General features: G+C 37.8%; 1 protein-coding gene across 1 annotated transcript in view; it reads left to right on the top strand.

Moving 5' to 3' along the window:
* EPHA3 (EPH receptor A3) overlaps nt 1–20,962 on the top strand; it is a 217,085-nt gene extending 196,123 nt beyond the window's left edge. Inside the window, exons 14-17 of the mRNA XM_042867169.1 lie at nt 3,268–3,417; nt 5,388–5,581; nt 18,331–18,486; nt 20,195–20,962. Of these exons, the coding sequence (XP_042723103.1) occupies nt 3,268–3,417; nt 5,388–5,581; nt 18,331–18,486; nt 20,195–20,300 (606 nt within the window). The 3' untranslated portion in view covers nt 20,301–20,962. The remainder of the gene's footprint in view (nt 1–3,267; nt 3,418–5,387; nt 5,582–18,330; nt 18,487–20,194) is intronic.
* Nucleotides 20,963–21,422: the final 460 nt, after the last annotated feature.

Raw genomic sequence — 21,422 nt, 5'->3', positions numbered from 1 at the left:
ATATGGAAAGAAGTGGAGGAGTCTAGTTTTCCTAGCTCCAAGTCTGTGGTTTATGAGAATGTGTTTAGTTTAATTTGTGCAAAGATAATTCATGTAAGATAGCTACAACCCAGACAAAGAAGAAAAATTGAGGAGGTGATGAATGTCTAAAAAATACGTATAATTCTTTAAAACGATGGAGAAAAATTGAGAAGGGATTTTTTAGTTCAGAGTGATCACCTGCTTTCGGAATTGCAGTATAGACTTTTTTAAATCACAGTAAGCCTTAACATTTTCAAAGGTAACAGTGATAGAAAAGCATGCATTTAGGTTGTTACGAATCTTTAGATTTCCTACATATATTGATACTTGAACATCTGTGAAAATGTACATGCTGCATAGTCCTTTGGGAAGAATTATTTTTATGTTTAAACACTTCTGTATATAAAACGTACTTACTACAACTTGTTTCCTATTCTCACTCCTGAATTATTCATGAAATAAGTCATCAGTCCCCCTTTAAACAAAGATTGACATTTTTATGATGAATTGTGGAGCGGAATAGCAACATTGTAGTCTGCTAGTGACAGTTTATTTCTTTTTTAGCTACCTTTTAACACTCTCCTTGTTTTACTCTTGTTTATGGAAATGCTGCTTGTGTCTGTAGATTTGTAGTGAATTATAGTTAAGACTGAGCAAAGAAAATGTAATTCCTTATAATAGAGTATAGGGTCAGTGTACTTTTCACTAAAAACAATTGATACATAAACATTGATATAATAATCTTTCTTACCCATCATTAAAACTGTCCCAAAATGCTTGGAGACTAATTAGCATCAGTTAGTGTAAATTATTTTCTCCAATTGTATGAATTGTAATAATTGTATACATTTCTTTTAAATGTTAAAGACCTTCTATCAAACATGATATTTGCCTTCATTGCATAAAGTTCTTATGTTCTAGCCACAAACACATTTTTCCATGTGACATCTGAAAATCATTTCTCTAAGAATCAGCAAGGAGGGTTCACATTTTAACACAAAATTGAAAAAAGTGAGCCTGAAACCATCCGTGGAAATTCAAATGTTGAGAGAGTAGAATTCTGAGTGCCCCAAAGTGACACTTTGATGTTTTGCATAACCAGCCATTATGCCAGCGTAAGTAAAAGAGCATCACTGTTCCTTTCCAATCAAGCACCAGTGTTGATATTTTCCTGTATGACCTACTGCTTGTGCAGCCTTTCTGCTGTGCTCTGAGTCTGCTGAGATTTGCAGATGATTTCTAAGCCAGTGGGATGAGTGGCTTGGGTAACTGTTTCCATTTGTGATGGTGAAGTTTTATTCCTTTAAAATTAGGATCATAGGATCATAGGATGGCTTTGGTTGGAAGGGATCTTAATGATCATCTACTTCCAACCCTCCTGCTGTGGGCAGGCTTGCCCACTAGATCAGGTTGACTTTCTCCATAGTACTCACGTTCCTTATAGGGTAAGATGTGGGAACAGAGGAAAACAAAGTCATCTACTAGTACATAAAGAAAAAAGGCTGAAAAAGTTGAATAGAGATCTTTATCACCTCTGAATCATAAAGGGCAAATGAATTTGTTGTTTAAGTACCATAATATGAGAGAGTTTTACTCATTTCTTAGCTGTGCTTTGAGCTCACTGAGGGATTCAGGACCTTTGTAAAATGCACATAGTGTTGTTTCTCAATAGAGTATGAGGAAAACAAAATCATTTTTACACTCTCAGTGCAGCAGCACTGGGAATTACAAATAACATATAATGAATAGAAAATAGAATGTACTTTTCTTGACTAAAGCACATTTTATTATATTTTGAGGTCTGAAACAGAGAGACATCAGGATCTCCAATCTGGCTTCTGTAATGAAAGAGTGGTTTGAAATGCCTGTATGTAATTACTGTGTCCTATATGCTGGTCCACCAGTAATGTGGAAATCCAGTCTTTACCTAATTGTAAGGGTTATGTATGAAATTAAGGTTTGCTTTTTGGCTAAGGTAAAGGTAAGGAGTCTTTTAAATAGGATGAGATCCATACAGATCTCTATGCCAGATTAGATCCCATCTCCGACCTTTACCAAGCTTCTAAGAAATATTTGGTGACATTTTATAGTTCTGAATTGCAGGCTGAGTAAACTGTTGACCTCTGTTGACTACATTTAAGCTAATTTGTGCAGAAATCGCAGACACTTAGGTGCCAAAATGAGTTGTCTTTAGGTTTCTAATGAACACTTAATGTCCACATTTCTACTGTTAACTAAGCTGGTTAAACTAAAGCTGATGAGTTTATGTCTGCCTTGAGTGCAGGTACACAGATATTATTTTTATGCTTTAATTCTTGCTGGTTATTCAGTGGGAATAATAGCACCCCCTTCCCACACAGGTGATTGTGAAGCTAGGTATATGAGCAGACTGTAGTGTAATGGGGGTTTCAGACGTGTGTTAAATGGTTACAATCTAGGGTGAAATATTAAGAAAATATCCCTGGAACTGGAAACAGTTTGGAACTGTCAGTTTGTTGTAGTCAAATACTGTATTCAGTCCAGACCTACCTTAAATAGGAAATTTTGCACTGCTGTCATGTAGAGTTACTTTTCTCACATGTGATCCACAAATCAGAGTCTGAAAGTCCTCTGACATAGCTGGCACTATTAGAAACTGACTCTTCTCTCTAATTTTCATATTGCAGAAACTCATCCTGAGGCTTCTTGTGTGCATTTTACTAATCCGACCTATGGCACCAAATGGTGACCGTAATCAGAGAGAGTGGTTCCCAGAATTACGATATTAATTATAACAACAGCTTTCATTCTTTTCATGTTTAAATCATTTAAAGATGGCTTGCTTCTCTTGTGACTGTAAAAGACTGTTTAAAACCACTTCCCCAGATATTTTTGCTCTCTCCTTTCTGCACAAACAACCCCATCCAAATCTTTATCTGTGTCTGTCTTCTGGCTTGGTGAGGGCAATCTGTGTGTAGAACCTTCTACAGCTGGAGGCTTGGGTTAGTGAAACACAGTAAATTTGGGGCCCCTTCATTTTCTTAACTGTCCTAGAAAACATGGGGTCTTTTCTGCAGGTTTCATGCTAAAAGGGAGTTCACTTGAAATGTCACATTGGAAGCCAAATCCAGATCATTTTGCACGGATAAAATGTTAATCTTAGAGATTACTTTAAAGTAATCAATCATAAAATAATAATAATAATAATAAAATTCTATTCATTGCAGTAGAGCCATTTTTCTTGTTGTTGTTTACTTCTACTGTAAGGGGGGCAAGATTCCCATCCGATGGACATCGCCAGAAGCCATAGCATACCGGAAGTTCACATCAGCCAGTGATGCGTGGAGTTATGGGATTGTGCTCTGGGAGGTGATGTCTTATGGAGAGAGGCCGTACTGGGAGATGTCCAACCAGGATGTAAGTAAGCTGTTATCTGAGTTCTGTTCTCAAACAGAGGATCAGAATGCGAAAGTAAGTGAAGCATAATGAAACCAGGTGGCTCTGAGTTTTTGACATTGACATTGAAGAAGATGTAGAAGTGAAAATTTCTCCATCTCTCAGGAATAAGTTCTGATGAGCTTATATATTTTTAGTTGGGTATTCTGGACTTCTGAAGGAGCATACTAGAGAATCTTATCACTCTGTTGATTTTCTGTAGGATGATTCAAACAGTTTCACCACAGTGGTATCATTGTCTTTTATATTCCTTGACTTATTATTAGAAAACTCTCCTAAATTTCTGTTGATGCTCTTTGGTTCCACTTCTATAATACCGCATAGAAGCTTTCAGTAAATGTCAAATATGCAGAACAAGTTGCTCTTAAAGCTTGTGAAAAATAGAAATACAGTATTTCAACTAAAAGTGTAATGAAACCAAAATATTTCTGGAAGTAATTAAGGGATAAAGTAGAGTAGTAGAGTGATTTTATTAGAAGACTTCAAATGCAGGCTTCTTTGCAGCACCAGTAAACTATCCAAGTCTGTAATCCAAATGATTAATGCATCTCTCCCAGTATTTCTTAAGAAGAATAGTATTTCCCAAGTGAGATTGTTGATATATTCTTTTTGAGTGTGTGTGTGTTTGTGTGATTCTTTATTGTTGTTGCCATAAAAATCCTAGTTTTATTCCATGGGAGATATGAACCAAATCTTCTGATATACAATCACTAATGCACATAGATTTTCCCAAAGGATTATATTTTTAGTGCTAGGCTCAAGAATGTCAGTAACATAGCTGGAGACATACTTTGCCAATGCTACTTCATACTAAATAAGAAAAAAAAAGAAAAACCAGAACAAAAGTTTTCCTTTCAAATTAGTACCTGTGGAATACAAGTCTGCAGCAAGCTACGTATATCTTTTAATTAGTCATGAAGACTTCAATTGTTGGTGAAGTTTAATTAATTGTGTTACATAGGCTGATATACTAGTGGGATGCCTTTCTGTAATAACTGTTCACAGTAAAATGAGAAACAGAAATATTAACCTATATCTTTATATTGGCTGCTTTAATTATAGACTTTTTTATTATCCCTGCTCTAACTCAGATTTTTCATGTTTTTTTACTAACTGATTCAGTAAAAAGAAAGAAAAAAAAACAACTGAGAGGATAACAAAATATTCCTTTATTGTTTTCTACTTACAATGTGTCGGTTTTTTGACTTATATACAGTAGGACTGATCAATAGGCATCATACATTGTGAAAAGTTTATATTAGAAAGTGTTAATATTGGGCTAAATTTTGTTCTGTCATGTGGTGGTTTTGATTTCATTGGCCTTGAATCTAAATAACTTATAAAAGAGCTTGAATTTAAACAACTGATAAAAGATTCATAGAAGAAGCACTGAGTTACCTTGTGGAAAGTTTTTAAAGTATTTTCTGGCTCTATGAGATCAGTTACAGACTCATTTCTCAACATGACCTTCTACCTACCAGTGCAGTCTCCTGTGACAAGGTTGGTTGGTCTTCTGCCATATGCAGCATCCACTGGAGAGTATGGGACACACCTGTTTGTTAGCATGGTCAGACAAGTGACATTCAAGACCTTTTGCATTTTAGCATATTTAAGTAGGCAGCTTGCTAAATATATAGCTTTTATTTATGGTTCTAGTTCAATCAAATGTGAGTTGTGGAGATCCTTTTTAGACTCTCACCTTCCTCAAAGTCATATACTGTATCTTAACTCTCCCACAGCCCTTTCTGCATGCCTAATTTACTGCCTGGTTTACTTTGCAGATAAACCAAGAGCATTGCACTGCAAGACAATTAGTGAATAAACACAATTGTTTAAACATTGAATGTCCATGTTAATGTGGTTCACATAACTGATAAAAACAAATTGATGCAAGTGCCTTCAAGTTTTCAAAAACTTTTATCCTTGTGCAGGTAATTAAGGCTGTTGATGAAGGGTATCGCTTGCCACCTCCTATGGACTGCCCAGCTGCCTTGTATCAGCTGATGCTGGACTGCTGGCAGAAAGACAGAAACAACAGACCCAAGTTTGAGCAGATTGTCAGCATCCTGGATAAGCTGATCCGTAATCCCAGCAGTCTGAAAATAATCACCAATGCAGCAGCAAGGTGACATATTAGATCCTACATTGCATGTGACTAAATGTCTTTGATTTCTTTTTCGTCCATAATTAGAATTTGTTTCATTTCTTTACCTACATCTTCATTTTCTAACCACAAATATTTGCAGTCTTAAAGAGGACAGTGAGCTTTCTGTCTGTTCATTTGGGAGAACTATTTAACATTATCATTGCTGCAATTTTTGCTAACGATGCACTATTATTCAAATTTTGCAAAGCTAGTATAGTATGGTTATGAAACCCACAGTAGGACGGAGCAGAGATTTGTGAGAGAGACAGAGATGAAAGATTTGGTCATTGTGTAATATTACTTTTTTTCTCATTAAACCTTGGATGTTGCTTTAAATGGTTAGTGTTTCATAGGTCACAGCTAGCCATGTTCCTAAGTATCTTTCAGAATTGGACCCAAGCACATAGCATACACTCTTACAGTGTACTCTGTGCTGACAAGTTACTTTAATCATATCAATAACCTTTTTGCTTTCAGCAGGACTCACAGTCTTAAAGATGCACTTACATTCGCTGTTTGATATATGCCTTACCTAGGAATTATTTCCAACCCATGCAGTGTTACCTAATTGCATTAAAAACATTCATTTATAATACAGGTTATTCAACACATTCTGGAACATCTCTATGATGAAATAAGAATTATTAAGAGAAAGTGAAGAGTGTGTTGACACCTAAGATGGATGTGGTGAAATAAAATCTTTGGTTTAGTAGACTTTAAGTGAATTGGTTTATATAATGCGCAGAACATCATACTTTTGCTTTAGTGATCTGAAGAAATGTGAAATTATTTTTAGCACCAATGCTTATGAAGAATTCTCCATCCACAAAGTAGACTGTCAGGGGGTAATCCATGCTGATTCTTCACACCCAGGTCTCCAAGAGCTGTTTCAGGGCAGGAGTACACATTCTACCATGAGGTGAGCTTTGCAAATGAAGATGGCAAGTCACTCCTCCCAGACCTTTGCTTCTGGCACAGCCCCCTTCTCCCTGCTGCAGTCTAGCAGGAAAGCACAGAAAGAAACAGATAAAGCAGCACAGCTAGGAGGGCTGCACTAGTGCTGTGGGCCACTAGGCAAGCTGCATGGACCTCACTTTCTTTTTTGTGTATCTGGTGTTGCTCATGTTGCTCATGTGGCTGTCCTGGCCACTGTCTGCTGCCACTCCCAAGGCATCAGCAAGAAAGCAGAGGTGGGAGGAAGAAGAAAGACTTGCTAGTGGGCTTTGCTGTTAGAAATACTTGAGAGAAGTCTTCTTGCACAGTAACTACATTTCATGATTTAATTGGTGAGCATCTAACGTACATTAAATCAGCATGCTTACCAGAGTGGTTATTTCTATTACCTGCTGGGTGACTGGTTAGGGAAAAAAAAAAAAAAAAAAAAAAAAAAAAAAGCTTTTTAAAGCATTATCTTCTCCATGAAGCAGGTTTATTCTAATCATCCTGCAACCTCATTTGGTAAATGGTTGATGCAAGCATCTGTTTTATACAAATACACTAAAGTGGTCTGCTAGGTTAGAAGAGACCACTTTAGTGTATCTGTATAAAATAGACTTTAAATAGGGGATCACAACTATCATATTTTGGTTTTGGGTTGTGATTGTAGAAAGTGATACCTTTTCCCTGTTTATTGTCCTCCCACTGAGGCAGATGAACCACAGCAGAGTGGAAAACAGTGTTAGCTGTCATTTCCAGCTTCCACTTCAGAGCAAGTAGAAGCTGATATCCTCTACTGAAGCCCACATTCAGAGTACTGCAGTGGAGCACTGCATTCTTGCTTTTCCAAGCAGCTGAGCCCCTCTCCTCCTCTGCAGCACCTCACTGGCTGGTGACAGATGCTGTAGTGGGACCTGCTTCAGGCCCTGGGCCAGCCCAAGCTCCTAGCCTCTGGGAAGCTGCATGGTGCCATTCAGGGTATATGTGACCCATAATCTTTCCATCTAAGTCTGCAGCCTATGATCCGTGCCAATCTCATGTCACTGCCAGCAACTGGGCAGGAACAGGCCTGGCTGCAGGGGACACACAGGGTGAACTAGTTCCCAGGGGATTACATCAGTGCTAATGGCTGCTCTCAGTAGTTATTTGTGTCTGTAGTACTCCTACTGCACCTATCTCCACACCCGCAGTAAGCAATTAATCTAAATTATGGAGGTCCCTCTTCTACCCATGTCTATGCTGCTACTGGTAGAATGGTAGAGCTTTATGCGTAACATATGTTCTTAAGTGTTCAAAATGTATTTGGTCAGGAAAATTGTTTAACCTGATGATGTCTGCTGCAGATGCAAAGCCAGTCTCTTCTTGCATATTTTCAAGTTGGTGCTTAAAGCAGTTACAGTGATGTTGTATCCTATTTGAAAACACATTTCTGGAGGTGCACAGGATATCCCTGCCCTCTAGTATGCTGCTTTTAACTGACTGCACCTGAAGGATGTGCTCAGCTCTGTGTCTGATTCCGTATCCCCAGCACATTTTATAGTAATATCTCATAGGAATACAGGAGAGGAGTCAAAACCTTCACTTCTGTATTCCCTTTCAGTTTTCTATCCCTTCTGGCCACTCCATGGCATCTAATAATTTCTTGGTACCTTGGGGGAAGTTTTTATCCTTATTGATCGTCTCTTTGCAGACCTCGCTACGTGCTTGTGAACCTCGCTTCAACAAAAGCTTTTTGTAGTCTCACTGTAGCAACTGTTTCATGATACCTTTCCTCACGTTATGTTTTATCTCTAATTCACTCGAGAATTCCTTTCCTATTCCTTGGAAAGTACAGACCATGGCTGATTGCTTTCTTGTCCTTTTAATTAGGTGGCCACCTTGAGTTCTTTTAAACAAGGTCTGCACTGGACACATTGGTGTTTTGTGTCCCTCAGCCTGCCTTGAATTATCCAGCTCTGTAAAGAGCCATAGAAGCAGAATGTGGTGCACACAGAGTTGCACAAGTCATGCAGTTTCCTAAGGCATAACCGCATGATATTTGTATTTGATTTATGTCTTGCTGTTCTTTCTTGTTTTCTAAGCATTATGTTCATTTTTATAACAGAGTCTTTAGGTTGTTTGGATACCTTTAGGGTGGAAGTGAGTTCATAGTTCCCCCAGTTTTGATCAGTTTTATTATTTTTTTTCTTGAGCTTATTATTTTTTCAGTCCACTGTGTATTACTTCACATTTGTGAACATTTCATGCAGATACAAAGCAGATGGAAAGTTTTCCAACTTGAATAAAGAGACAGAGTCACTTCACTCACCTGCTAACCAGTTATAAAGCTATCATCTATAAGGGATCGCATTTTTATTTATTTGTGTAGAAAAAAACATAACCCAAGAGTCACACAACTGAAAATATTTTGTATATGCTGCTTTTCGGTGTCTTTATCTGTTTCAATTTTTTTCACTTATTTTATCTGGTTTGTTTCAGAAAGAACACTTCTCCTATATTTACATATTTATAATGGCTGAAGGGTTGCAGTGTAACTGTATGTGAACCTCACCACAACCATTTGAAAAAGATATTTAAAACATGATGTTTAATTAGAAATACATTTAAAGAATTTCTGTGCCCAAAATGAATTATGTTGTTGAAAGACCGTGTGACATTTTGGCGTAAGTGTTGTAATACGGGGTTAAGACAGCCCATGTACTGTGGCAGTCTTCCTCTAGCTGCAACAGTGAACGTGGTGCTGAGTACCCTCACATCTGTGATGCAGGTACAACTGAAGTCACTTAGTCTTTAGGAGCCTGATAAAACAGGAATAACCAAGTTAGTCCATGGCCCTGCCAAGAAATCATTTGGGAAAAAAAAATTGAAGATGATTTTCAGAAATTCTGAATTTCTATCAGATCTGTGCTTTCTTTTAAAACTGGGAAGGAATCCATGCAAACATATAATTAATTTGCTTCTGTATATTTAGGACAGGAGGAAATAAATAATTTTACAAACACTGGGAGGAAAAGCCCTGAGAAATCAGGATATTTACTAAGCACTCTGCAGACATTTTATGTGTGTTTTAGTGTTATAATAGCTGTATTTAAGAGCAAGAATGGCAAGGGTTTGCATCATATTAAGTGCAGAAAATGGAGAATTGATGGTCTTCTAAAAAATATAATTATTTTGTGAGATGCTGCTCACAGTTTAGCAGCTGATATTTTTTTGTTGTTTTCATGAGATTTTCACTAAAAACATGTGACTTATTTAGCTTTGTGCATTTGGAGGAGTTCATATCTAGCTCAAACATTTACTACAGAAAGTAATTATCATTTCTTAATACTTAGAATCTGGTGAATTTTGTCCACTGAAATGCCAGCAGTATGATTTGAAATACATTCATGAAACTGTTTTCCAATTTGGAAATGCTGCTATCAGATGGCTTGCAGAAGCAATTGGTCCTCACTTTATTCTGAAAAATGTCAAAACATCATCTATTTCAGGTCCTATTCCTATCTATCAGAAAATTTAAAGTACCTTCTGCACCAGAGGATTAATCAGCAAATTTGTCCCAGATCTTTGAAGAAAAAGGTGTTACTTAAATGAAAAGGACAAAGATAGTTCAGCAGAGCCATCAAGCTTCAGTAAAGCTATTTAATTTCATCAGCAGAGACAGGATGTAAAGCTGACTCGAACTTTGCAGACTCCTCTCTCTGCCTCCCAAGCACTGCTTGTGGCATCAGCCAACCTCACTAACTTCCTGTCAGTCTCTGGGTTTCAGAGACTTTCAAAGGATTCAAAGTCTGAATCTTTGTTCTTGTGCATGGAGTCTTCTGAAGCAAAGTTTTATTTTGTAAATCCAAATGCATTAATCCACTAGTATGCTCCAGATACCATATTAAATGTTACATATTACAATATGTGCAGAGGTCTGCCTTTAATTTGCAGCTTATTAAAGAATATCAAAATAGACGTATAATGTGGAAAGCTGAGTCTAAAATACGGATAAGAAAGCAGACTTTTAAAGAAATCACACCACTCTCAAAATAAAAAAGATGTTTAAACTATATTTATTATAATTTCAAACTGAAGACCATTATCTGTGTTACTGTGCAACTTTTTCATAGGTAGAACTTGAAATTTCCACAATACAGAACTCAATCCAGAGGTACTTCATAAAGGTTGGTTATTCTTGCTTTAAAATAATAATACACAACTAGAAATTATTCTTTGTGTTTGAAAGCCTTTAAAATATAATTGGAGGCTCTGGAAATGTGTACATTATAACACATGTAGGGCCTTGGCCGTGGAACTGCGTTGCCTTGATTGAGAACAGGAAGAAACTAGCCATTGCTCAGGGGCACAGAAGCATACTACTACATATCCTATACTATTATACAGACTTCAAATCCTACTTTAATTTCCAGGTTTCAATTCTGTGATGAGGGGAAGTTTTCATCTATACACAAAGTTTATATTTTTCAGTATTCCATAATGCTCTGTAACTGCTTAGAAAAAGAATAATAATAATAAGCAACCAACAATAAATGCACTATTTCTGTTTGCACTTCAGCCTAGTAGGCAGGTTTGCTTTCATGTATGGTACACATTAGGAGTTCTGTATTTAAAATATGAGTTCTGCTATTACTGTTGTATCTCAGGCTAAAAAGAAAAATACAAGAAAGCTTGCTATTTTCAGAAAAAGCATAGTTGAAATTCTTTTAATATAGTCCAGGAAATGTAAGGGGTCAGGGACAGCTGGTCTTCCTGATGAAAACCCAAAATTGTTGGAAAATGTGCACGAATGATTCCTCATCTATACTTTCATGTGTTAACAAGTTGTTTACGGCCTTACCCTGATTTTCTTGAATTTGAGGTCTTGCTTCAGTTATTAACTGGAGTAATTTCTTTGGGCAGTTTTTGGCCTACTTGTTATTTGTGAGTAGTTGATAGCAAGATTGGCTTTATTGGCTCTCGCTGTTGGTGTTCTTGCTGAGACAAAGTGTAATGTTTGCTCTCAGTCAACCAGATCCATCATTTGCATTAAAAATTTCAAGTTTATTTTTCACAAAGCTCAGTTCCACTTGAAATCTGATGATTCTGTGAAAAGTCTCTACTAGCTTGACAGGTTCTTTGCAAAAATTGAACTCCGTTGGAACGGCAAGCAGGTCAAAACAAAAATTTAGTCAATTTGCATTGGCTGAACTTTTTGTTTAAAAGTTCCTTTTTCTGCCATTCTGTTCAGATGGTTTCAATGCTTGAAATGTATCTCTGACCTGCTGCAATACTGGCAGCTTGCTTCTTCCCTTTAGGAATGTTCAGTCTGAAGGAAGGAGCTGTTGGTTTTGCTTGGACCATTTCAGAGAGGGTTTAGCCTCTGTGCTTGCCCAGGTGTAACCAACAGGGTCTGGCCAACAGCATTCAGCCCACACATGAATTTTTAGCTCCACTCAAAGACAGCAGCAATATAAGCTGTGACCTAAAAATGAGGCTGTCTGCTCTAAAAGAATCGAAACAGTGTAACCCCAGTGTGCTAGCTCTCTTTCAAGTGACTGTTAAACAGCAAACACAGACTTTATGGATTTGGGAAACTTCACAGATCACACAGAAATGCAACAGATTCTGGTAAGCAGTTCTTGCTGATGTCTAATCACAATTCGGGTTGTGTGTGGAATTCAGGCGTTAAACTGAAGACACGTTCAGGAACTTCAGTGAATTAGCATGCTAGAGAAAGAGAAACTATTTTCACCTGACTTTTTTTTCCAGTAGTCATTAATATCATGCCTGAGGTAGATATAAATGAACCACTGTTCCTTCAGAATTAAAAATTGTGAGGGCTCGCTGTTAACATATAGAGAAAGACATCTATTTGCACTTTCACACTTCTATCAACAATACTGATGAAACTCAGACACGAGTTCGCAGTAGACTGAGTTATGTAGTTAGAATTTAAATGTGGATGGATTAGTGTGGGGCTGTATTTTGAGTATTTGCTGTTATTTGTGCTTCTGTGGGATTTTCTCCGTGGTTCTCAGCTTGATACAGCGTGAAGCTCTTGTTAGTGTTAATAGCAGTACTGCACTGGAAGTGCTGGAGAAAGGAACCGCACAAAGCCACGGCCTGACCCGATGAGTGCTGTAGAGGATGTCTGTCAAAATTCACACTGCAGCCAAATGGGAGATACAAGGGCAAGTCATATAAAGCAAATGGTAGATACAAAGAGCCAGAAAAGCATTTTAAAAGCTCTCTAAGGCATTTTTCTCTCCATCTACTAAAGAGCCCATAGACTATCCAAACAATAATGACTGGTTGTTGTCAAGGGTCCTGTATGAATACCAGGAAATGGCTATGGGATGTTACTTCTCCTGCTTAAAAGCACAGCTTAGGCTATATTATGAGAAAGATATCTCAGTAATACACTGGTGTTTTTGCCTTCACTGTCTTCACTGATTTTGGTGAGGAGAAGGTGAAATGGGGAGTACTGATACATACAGGCTTCAGATTTATTACCCTCACCAGATGCTGAAAAGATGGAAACTCCTTAAAACCATTTTTCTGAGGGGCAGACAAAGGACCATGAGAGATTGGAGGGCTGACATCTGGGGAAGCTGAAATTTTATGTCCTGCTTATCCTAGAGGAAGCTATGGCAGCTTTTTTGCCAGTGGACAGTATGGAGCTAGAAAATAATTCCTGTGTGACATGGAGAGAGACACATCATTCTGCTACAAGCCAGCAGGCTAACTGATCAGCATTCTTTTCCCCGATGATTATTTGTTTTACTCCTCTTTATTCCTCCATCTCTCCTTTGACTTCAAAGAAGAGTCACAACCTGCTTACTGTCAGACTGTGCAAATGTGATGTGAAGCCCCCTGGGTAAAGCAAATTATTTTCGGGTCTAAGTTGCAATTTTTGCTAAGAGTACTTTTAAAATGTGCATGAAGTGGTAGGGCTGAACTCCAAGGATTCTTACCTTTAAGGTCCAGGGACAACCAAGTAAATACAAGGTCTCTACTTCTCCTTGGTATGTCATTTATTTGCTAATCTCCTGTTGTCACACTAGCGTACCTACAATTCTGTTTGTTGTAGAAGATAAAACTACAGTCTGCTCTGTGTGCTAGTTGTTCTTTTTTTTCTTTTTTTTTTTTTTTTTTTTTTTTTTTTTTTTTTTTTTTTTTTTTTTTGGCTGCTGTTGCTGAAACATTGAAATGTCCTTGTTGGACCAGAATTCTGCATTTCAGCTTACCATAATTATAAAACACATGGCATTTGTGTTCAAACCAGGCCTGATTTTCTCCCAGGGAGCAATTTCACTTTACAAAATCAGTTTATAATTAACTAAAGCTTGCCACCGGAAATTACTTTGTTTTCTACATAGTTCCCACTTTAAATGAATCTGACTGTGGAAGAGGAAGTCCAGATTTAAAAACTATAGGTTGGTTATGGTGTTTGGAGGAAGAGATAGGCTACTGCAAGAGAAAGTCTAAGATCCTGTGTGCAGATCTCCACTCTGCATTTGCAGAGTGCCACCCTTTGTGCAGAAGAAGTCATTGGTCATTTGATTTTTATTTATCTTGGTTTCTAAAGTTTTCAATCATCCTTTTCTCACCAGACAACAGCCGAGCAGAGACAAGGCAATCGTGCTGGATCAGGAGAGTTTCTAAAGTGGTTTTCTGCAGTCTTTGTCACTGTTACTTGATGCAACAAACATTTCCTCATGTTGTGACAAAAACCTGTGCTAATGATAACAAACTGTAGCTCTCCTTGCTGCTGCGGATGACTCAGAGGTTAATTCCAGCTGTTTACATAATGGGCACATCCAGAGAATGCTTTCAGCAGCAGGGCATTTTGTAACTGGCATCTCACTGTTAAATTTGTCTCTCTAACCTACGTCTGACTGACTTTTGTCAGGGGTACCACACGTCAGTAAATACAGCTCTATAGACAGGCACGCAGTCAAGACGGACAGGATAAAAGTCTTCCTGTCCTGTTCTGTTGAAAGATAATGCAATGGGGTATCATGGTTGGTCAAAGAAACAAAATAAAAAGATATTTTTCTTTTTATTTTTTTCAAAGAGGGAGGAATTAAAAAACAAGACAGAGGGAAATGTTCTATTTCACTTCCCCTGAGCAAACATGTAATTTCCATGATTTCTTTTTAATGACTCTCTTCTGAAGCTAGTAGGTACTGATTTATGAAAAGCTGTAAAAGATCAGGTGGAACCCTGCAGGACGTCGTTTACAGCTGCACGGATTGCAACCCATCTAATTTGTCTGGTAAAGTGTGAGCTCATGGCGCACATCACCCAGGCCATAAATTTCATGTTCAGACCTTCTGTCTAGGGGCTGGGTCAGGGGGGAAAAAAACGTCAATGCATGCAGATGCTCTGAAAGCCCAGCTTTCCCTTGGTGCATGCGAGGAGACATCACAGGCTCTTTGCTGTGAGACAAATTCCAGTTCATTGATAAACTATCCAGATGTCCTCTCTGAGGAGGAAAGTAACTAATTTTGGTTTGGAATCCTACAAGGAGAAAAATGATACTTTACAGTGCTGGTTATTCTGAGGTCACTTACATTAAAATTAGGTCATATTTTTTGTCCTGATGATACTTTGATCCAAGTAATAAACATAAAAGCTCTTGCAGGCCACTCTAATTCCTAATCCTGGAGAACTGTTCTATCTCAGCTTGTTTATGCTTTTTTTCTTTTTTTTTTTCATTAGTGATTCTTGAGTCAGTCCTTGTTTTAATAGATTGAAGTTGAAAAGATGTACTAGGCTGGAAAAAAATCTCCGTGTTTCATCATTAGGTACACTTCATAAATACTCTTAATAAATGTCTTGGGATACCAGACACTATACCCAGAAAACTATAAATAAAAAATATTGGCTCTTTGTGGGACAAACAGTAGTTGAGGAGATTCAGGCTGTACAGCTACTGGATAAAAATATCTTGGGCTTGATTTTCCCACCTGGGCCTTAAGCTGCAGTCTGTTTCAACCAGAGTAGGCTTCTGGTGTCTTCTGTCACCATGTCTCTTCCCAGTGGGAATGAGGTCTGCATCTGAAGTCAGTGGCACCTCCAGAGTCCCTTGCAGAGGCAGCAGAGCATGTCCTGACTGGGATCCAGACAAAAGAAAGCGAACAATAGTGCTTGAGCAGCTGCATCCCTGCCCTGAGACCTGTTGAATACTGGTGCTCAATCTGCGGAAGTGAATGACAAGTTGTGATTTGCAAGTTAAGATTTTCAAGCTTCTGATAAGCTCTTCAGGTGTGTCCTCTCATCCCAGAATGGAAGAAAATATTAAAATCATTTCCTGGTCTTGAAAGAATTCAGCTGATTGATAAGGATTGGCGTAATGTCAAGAATAAAGGTGCTGTTTTATATGTATCCAATTTCAATAACTGCTGTATTGCAAAGCTGCACTGTTTTTTTCTTGTCTGAGAGAGGAGTCAGGCACTAGAATGGGCTATCCCAGGAGGTGGTGGAGTCACTGTCCCTGGAGATGTTCAAGAAATGTTAGATGTTGTACTGAGAGACATGGTTTAGTAGGAAATATTGGTGACAGGTGGGTGGTTGAGCTGGATGATCTTGGAGGTCTTTTCAAACTTTGGTGTTTCTACAGTTCCATAATTCATCCAAGGTGAAAGGTAAAAGTCTAGGTGTTACTGATGTGGTATTTCTTGATCCAAACGCACGGCAGATCGACTGCACGAGTAGGTTATTCCAGAGCTACTGATCTTGGTGGAACTTAGTAAGAACATGGTTTAGGATTGAAAAGTTCTGTTTGGATTATCTAGGCTTTGTAAGGGAGTTTAAATTTATTGGTGTTCGAACATTTGGTTCTCTCTAGGGCCCTTTACAAACTCTGCCTTTCTTCCAGTGCTGAAAGATGGCTTTGGTGGTGAGTGAAGAGGGTATTTTGAAGTCCTGATCAGTTCTCTAGTAACAGTAACTGTAACCTACACATTACACTGTGCCATTACAATCTTCAACTGATCATGTTAGCCTAATCACCTCTCATTTTTCCAGTGACAGAAGTAATTTCAGATGGATTTAGCTGTTGTTGTCAAATTATATTTCAGATGATGTTCATTGAAATCTCTAGGAAAACAAACAAACAGACATACAAGCAAAAACAATAACAACTAGGGAACCAATAGGCTGTAAAGTTGCAAAGAGAACTGCTTTAGATGACCTCTAAGTAAGCCTCCTATGCCCCTGAATATCACCATCCTGAAATCACAGCCAAACACATGCTTAGGTTTAGGCCTGAGGCAGACACCCATAAAGTACTTATCTTAAAATGATATGCATGCTAAAAGGATGTATGGTATGGGCATATACTTTTAACTGGAGGAAAAACTGTAGAAATACAGTTGATTAATAACGTCTGACTATTTGAGTAAGCCACTATTGCCCTAATTAGCACTGGGAGAGAAAGGCAATTGGAGTTAGTGAGGTATCTTGTAGAAATTGTATTTCAGGAGCTTCCTACATGACCAGGAAGAGAGCAGGTCAGTGAACATTGACTGATTGCTGAGGACAAGAGCTGGGTGTGTCATGCCAGCTGCCTTCCTGGAAGGCCTTTTTCAGAGCAGACAAATCCTCTGCTTGGAAATGCATTTGTTTATCTGTGGGCTGCAACAAGTGGTTCAGAAAGCTAGCTGATTTTAAACCTTGATGCCTTCAAAGAAGTAGTATATTCTCAAAACTGTGAAAACAGGATTCCCCTTACCAGACAGAAAAGAAAAAAAATTCTAGATCAATTTAAGAGCAACTCTTGCACCATATGCAATATCCAACTTTCAGATTCACCTACCTTAATTCTTCCTTGTTGAAAAAATTATATATTCATATACAATTCATATTCATACATATTATAATTATGTTCATATATATTCATCTTTATTTTATTTTCAAAAGGATGATTTCATCTCGGTAGCTTCTAGGTAGCATGATACTTACGGAAAATGGCTTAAGTGGGCAAGGGAACATGGAGATGAGTTTTGTGTTTGATTCCTTGATTTGATTTTGTTTCAGACTGATTTTTTAGTTGTTTTCCAAGTAATGAATGTGGAAGCAAATCAGTTCAGTTCAGCATCCTTCATAAGCACCAACCTTAATTCAAAGGCAGGAGATGATTCAATTCACACTTTCAGATTATTTATATGATATTCTTATGCAAGTTTCAGCTTTAAGATGAGCACGATCTCAAATTGCAAACTGCGGAATACAAGTCTCATATGGTTGCATTTGTCTCGCAATTCACTTACATCTGATTTTTAGATTTGATGACATTTGTATGCCACTAGTGTCTTATTTTATATGCCTCTACCTTTTTAGCACCACCTAGGAGTTTTTGGAGGGCTGCAATACTATGAACATTTGATATGTGTAACTTCTGCCAAAATGCTGAACTTGATGTTTAGTGTGCATTGTTGTAGTGACCAGTATATTTTTTGTGACTAGGTTAATCACATAAATATAATCTAAATTAGGCTTGTCTTTGCTAATACTTTAACACATTAAACTGTAGTATAATATTGTACTCTATGAATTTGTGATGTATCAGTGATGTGAAATCAGGGTTTGAGAAGCTGGAGCTCTTAAGCAAGGTGACTGCATAGTGTTTGTCAAAGCTGCCAGTGTGAATACATTTGGCCTCAGTGGCAGATAAATTCTACAGATGAGCAAAAACCTGCATGTAGCCTGGGAGCTCCTAGTGATGCGAATGATAACTTTAGACACAAAATGAATCGATATTCATGTCTGATCCACAACTTTCACCATATTCTTCTTCATTTCAGGCCATCAAACCTTCTCCTGGACCAAAGTAACATTGACATTTCAGCTTTCCGCACAACAGGTGATTGGCTCAATGGTTTTCGAACAGGACAGTGCAAAGGCATTTTCACTGGTGTGGAGTACAGTTCCTGTGATACAATAGCCAAGATTTCCACTGAGTAAGTTGAAATAATCCCAGCCCTTCATCACTGATTAGAGCTGGGGTTTCATGTTTTAGCATAAGGGTAGCATTTTAATATTCAGCTTCCTTTTTTTTTTTTTTTTTTTTTTTTTTTTTTAAGCTAAAATAATATAATGTTTAATAGAAAAAAAAAAGTAAATTACTGTAGTAGTTGTAATACACATGCAGGAAACCTGAAACCTTTTTCATAACTCTTTCTCACTAATGTAGAGGAAATTTCAGTTTCTTCAGGTATGGCAGCACTGTGCATAGTTTGGTATAAGAGCATTTGTTACCTTCAGTCACACTTTAGTAGTTGTTTTGTACTTGTTTATAATCTGCCTTTATCTGTGATTTCCCCACAGCTGTCAGGTGTGCCAATCTTTTCTTTTTTTGCCCATCCCATATTCCATCAACCCAGGTGCCAAAGAGCAAGTACTATGTAACTGCTTTTCTCCAATATACTAATGATGGTTGCGTGGGTTGATAGTGACAGGACAAGGGGTAATGATTTTAAACTAAGAGAGGGGAGGTTTAGGTTAGATATTAGGAGGAAATTCTTCATACAGAGGGTGGTGATGCACTGGAACAGGTTGCCCAAGGAGGTTGTGGATGCCCCATCCCTGGAGGCATTCAAGGCCAGGCTGGATGTGGCTCTGGGCAGCCTGGTCTGGTGGTTGGTGACCCTGCACATAGCAGGGGGCTTGAAACTAGATGAACTTTAAGGTCCTTTTCAACCAGCCGTTCTATGATTCTATGATTTTATAAATAATTATTTAGAGGGCAAACTCCCTCCTGCCTTCCATTTTGACAATTAATCATTATAAGCTTGAAAGTTTAAAACTTGAAAGTTCATACATTAAAATGTAGTGTGACAAGGAAGAATATGGTGGTGTTCTCTTTGCACCTGAAAAGGATCAAGTACAGTTATGAACTTACTGTACAGGAAAATCTTGACTCCCCATTGGGCTCACTGGATACAAGACCAGTTATGAAGAAGTAGCCAACAGCTGCAGGGCTGATAATTAAACACATCAGTGCCGTTAATTAGTGTATTATTGCAACTATAAAAAGGCTGATAATGGGTTTTTATGACAATTACCCTTTGGGGACAGTGCAGAAATCCTCCAGGAATGCCCAGTTTCCTGTGAACAACTGTTTAATGAGCCCTTGGCAAGCATTAAACTGTTTCTATATTGCACAATGAACAAAGAGAATGAGCTGCCTGAAGAAATAAGGAGTGATAACTGCAGTAGACACAGGAAGCTTAGACATGGTGCTTATTCTGAGGATGAGACAACTGTTCAGAAGGCTTGGCACATAAAGTCAACATGTCCACTGGTCAGGAAGAATAAACATGTTGATAGGGGGATGGTAGAGAGACTTAAGATTGCAGCTGGCCCAGAAGTAGCCCCCTGTGTGTACACCACTGGCAAACACTACTTCATTGTCCATTCTTGCAGGTATGCAAACACAGCAGGGCTAAATGAGTTTTTACATTTTTTTGCAGCCTCCTGCTGTCTTCAAACAATGGCTCTCAGTATTCTTCATACCAGGATTTGTGTTTCAACAGCATTTCTGTACCTGGAGGCTCATCCAGTGCATCAGTATAAGATGAGCAAGTTGATTGGTCTCTGCTCACGTCAGCTCTAGGAAGCAGAGAGGCAGGATGCTGACTCACCTAGTTTATATTCTCTTTTTTCCAGTGACATGAAGAAAATTGGTGTTACAGTTGTGGGGCCTCAAAAGAAGATCGTTAGCAGTATCAAAACTCTAGAAACTCATACGAAGAACAGCCCTGTTCCTGTGTAAGGTACCAAAATGATGTTGCTGAGGACAGAAAAAAGAAAAGTCGCATCAAAGAGCAAAAGCGATGGCTGATAAATGGCACAGTTTAAAGGAGTTCTTTGCAGCAGTTTTGGAAACATAACGATTGAAATTTCAAACCCACTGAGACACTCAAATACTGAGTATAAATGCCTTAAAAATAGGAGCGAACTTGTTTTGTATCTGTTAATCCTGAAGGGTGGGTGCTCTTAACTGACTGTTAATGCAGATAGTAAATTTCAAAAGAAAAAAAAAAAGTAAAAAATCCTTCCGAGTAAAAAACAGTGATACTAAAACCTAGAGCCATTTGAATATTAAGTGACTGAATAACATGAAAAACCCAAGGACATAAAAGCTGTGTATTTGATCTATACAGCAAACAAGAAGAAAGAAAGACTTACAGTATTTTTATACAGAAGAGATCTGTAACAGCTATTTTATTTCTTTAAAAGCAAGGAAAATAGAGGACTATACCTCGCAATCTGTCTGGCCATATTTACTATAATGTCATTGTAACATGCTATTTGAACTTCAGAAAGGAATACAGAAATAAAATTTGTAGTGACTGGGTTAGTTGGCAAAAGATTTTCACCATTGTGTTAGTTTCCCTAATTGTGTTCATTTAAATAGAAAAAAAAAAAAGTCTTAATTCTTAAAAGACTTATTTATTTCCTTTCTTGTTTTTTGCTTTTTTTTTTTTTTTTTTTTTTTTTTACCATTATTGTTTATATTTATGCTTAAATACCTTAACCTGGCTGCATTATTGACAAGTGCCAAATATTATCAATACTTCATTGGTTTAACCTGAGAAATTGTGAGGGTTAATTACTTGATTATTTTATACTCACAACGTCATATACAAAGTACAGAAGGAAAGAAATGTCTTTTTTGTAGCTCCAACCCTAGGCAAAGCATTGGGACTTGCTGAGATTTCTTTCCTTTGCAAGTGAGTGATATTTAAATCTGGGCTTGAATTCTGTTGGAATTGCATGCCCATTGATCTCCAAATCAGTACCTGGCCTGGCCAACCATATGTATTTCCTTTGCTTTCCAAAGGCCTGATTTCATGTCACAAAGGTCTGCTGTCTTCAGATGCTGTTCAGGTGG

The sequence above is a fragment of the Lagopus leucura genome, unplaced genomic scaffold, assembly GCF_019238085.1.
Source record: "Lagopus leucura isolate 7727_CA_CO unplaced genomic scaffold, USGS_WTPT01 Super-Scaffold_100001, whole genome shotgun sequence".
In the NCBI taxonomy this organism is placed as follows: domain Eukaryota; kingdom Metazoa; phylum Chordata; class Aves; order Galliformes; family Phasianidae; genus Lagopus; species Lagopus leucura.
This window is presented reverse-complemented; position numbering and strand designations above follow the sequence as displayed.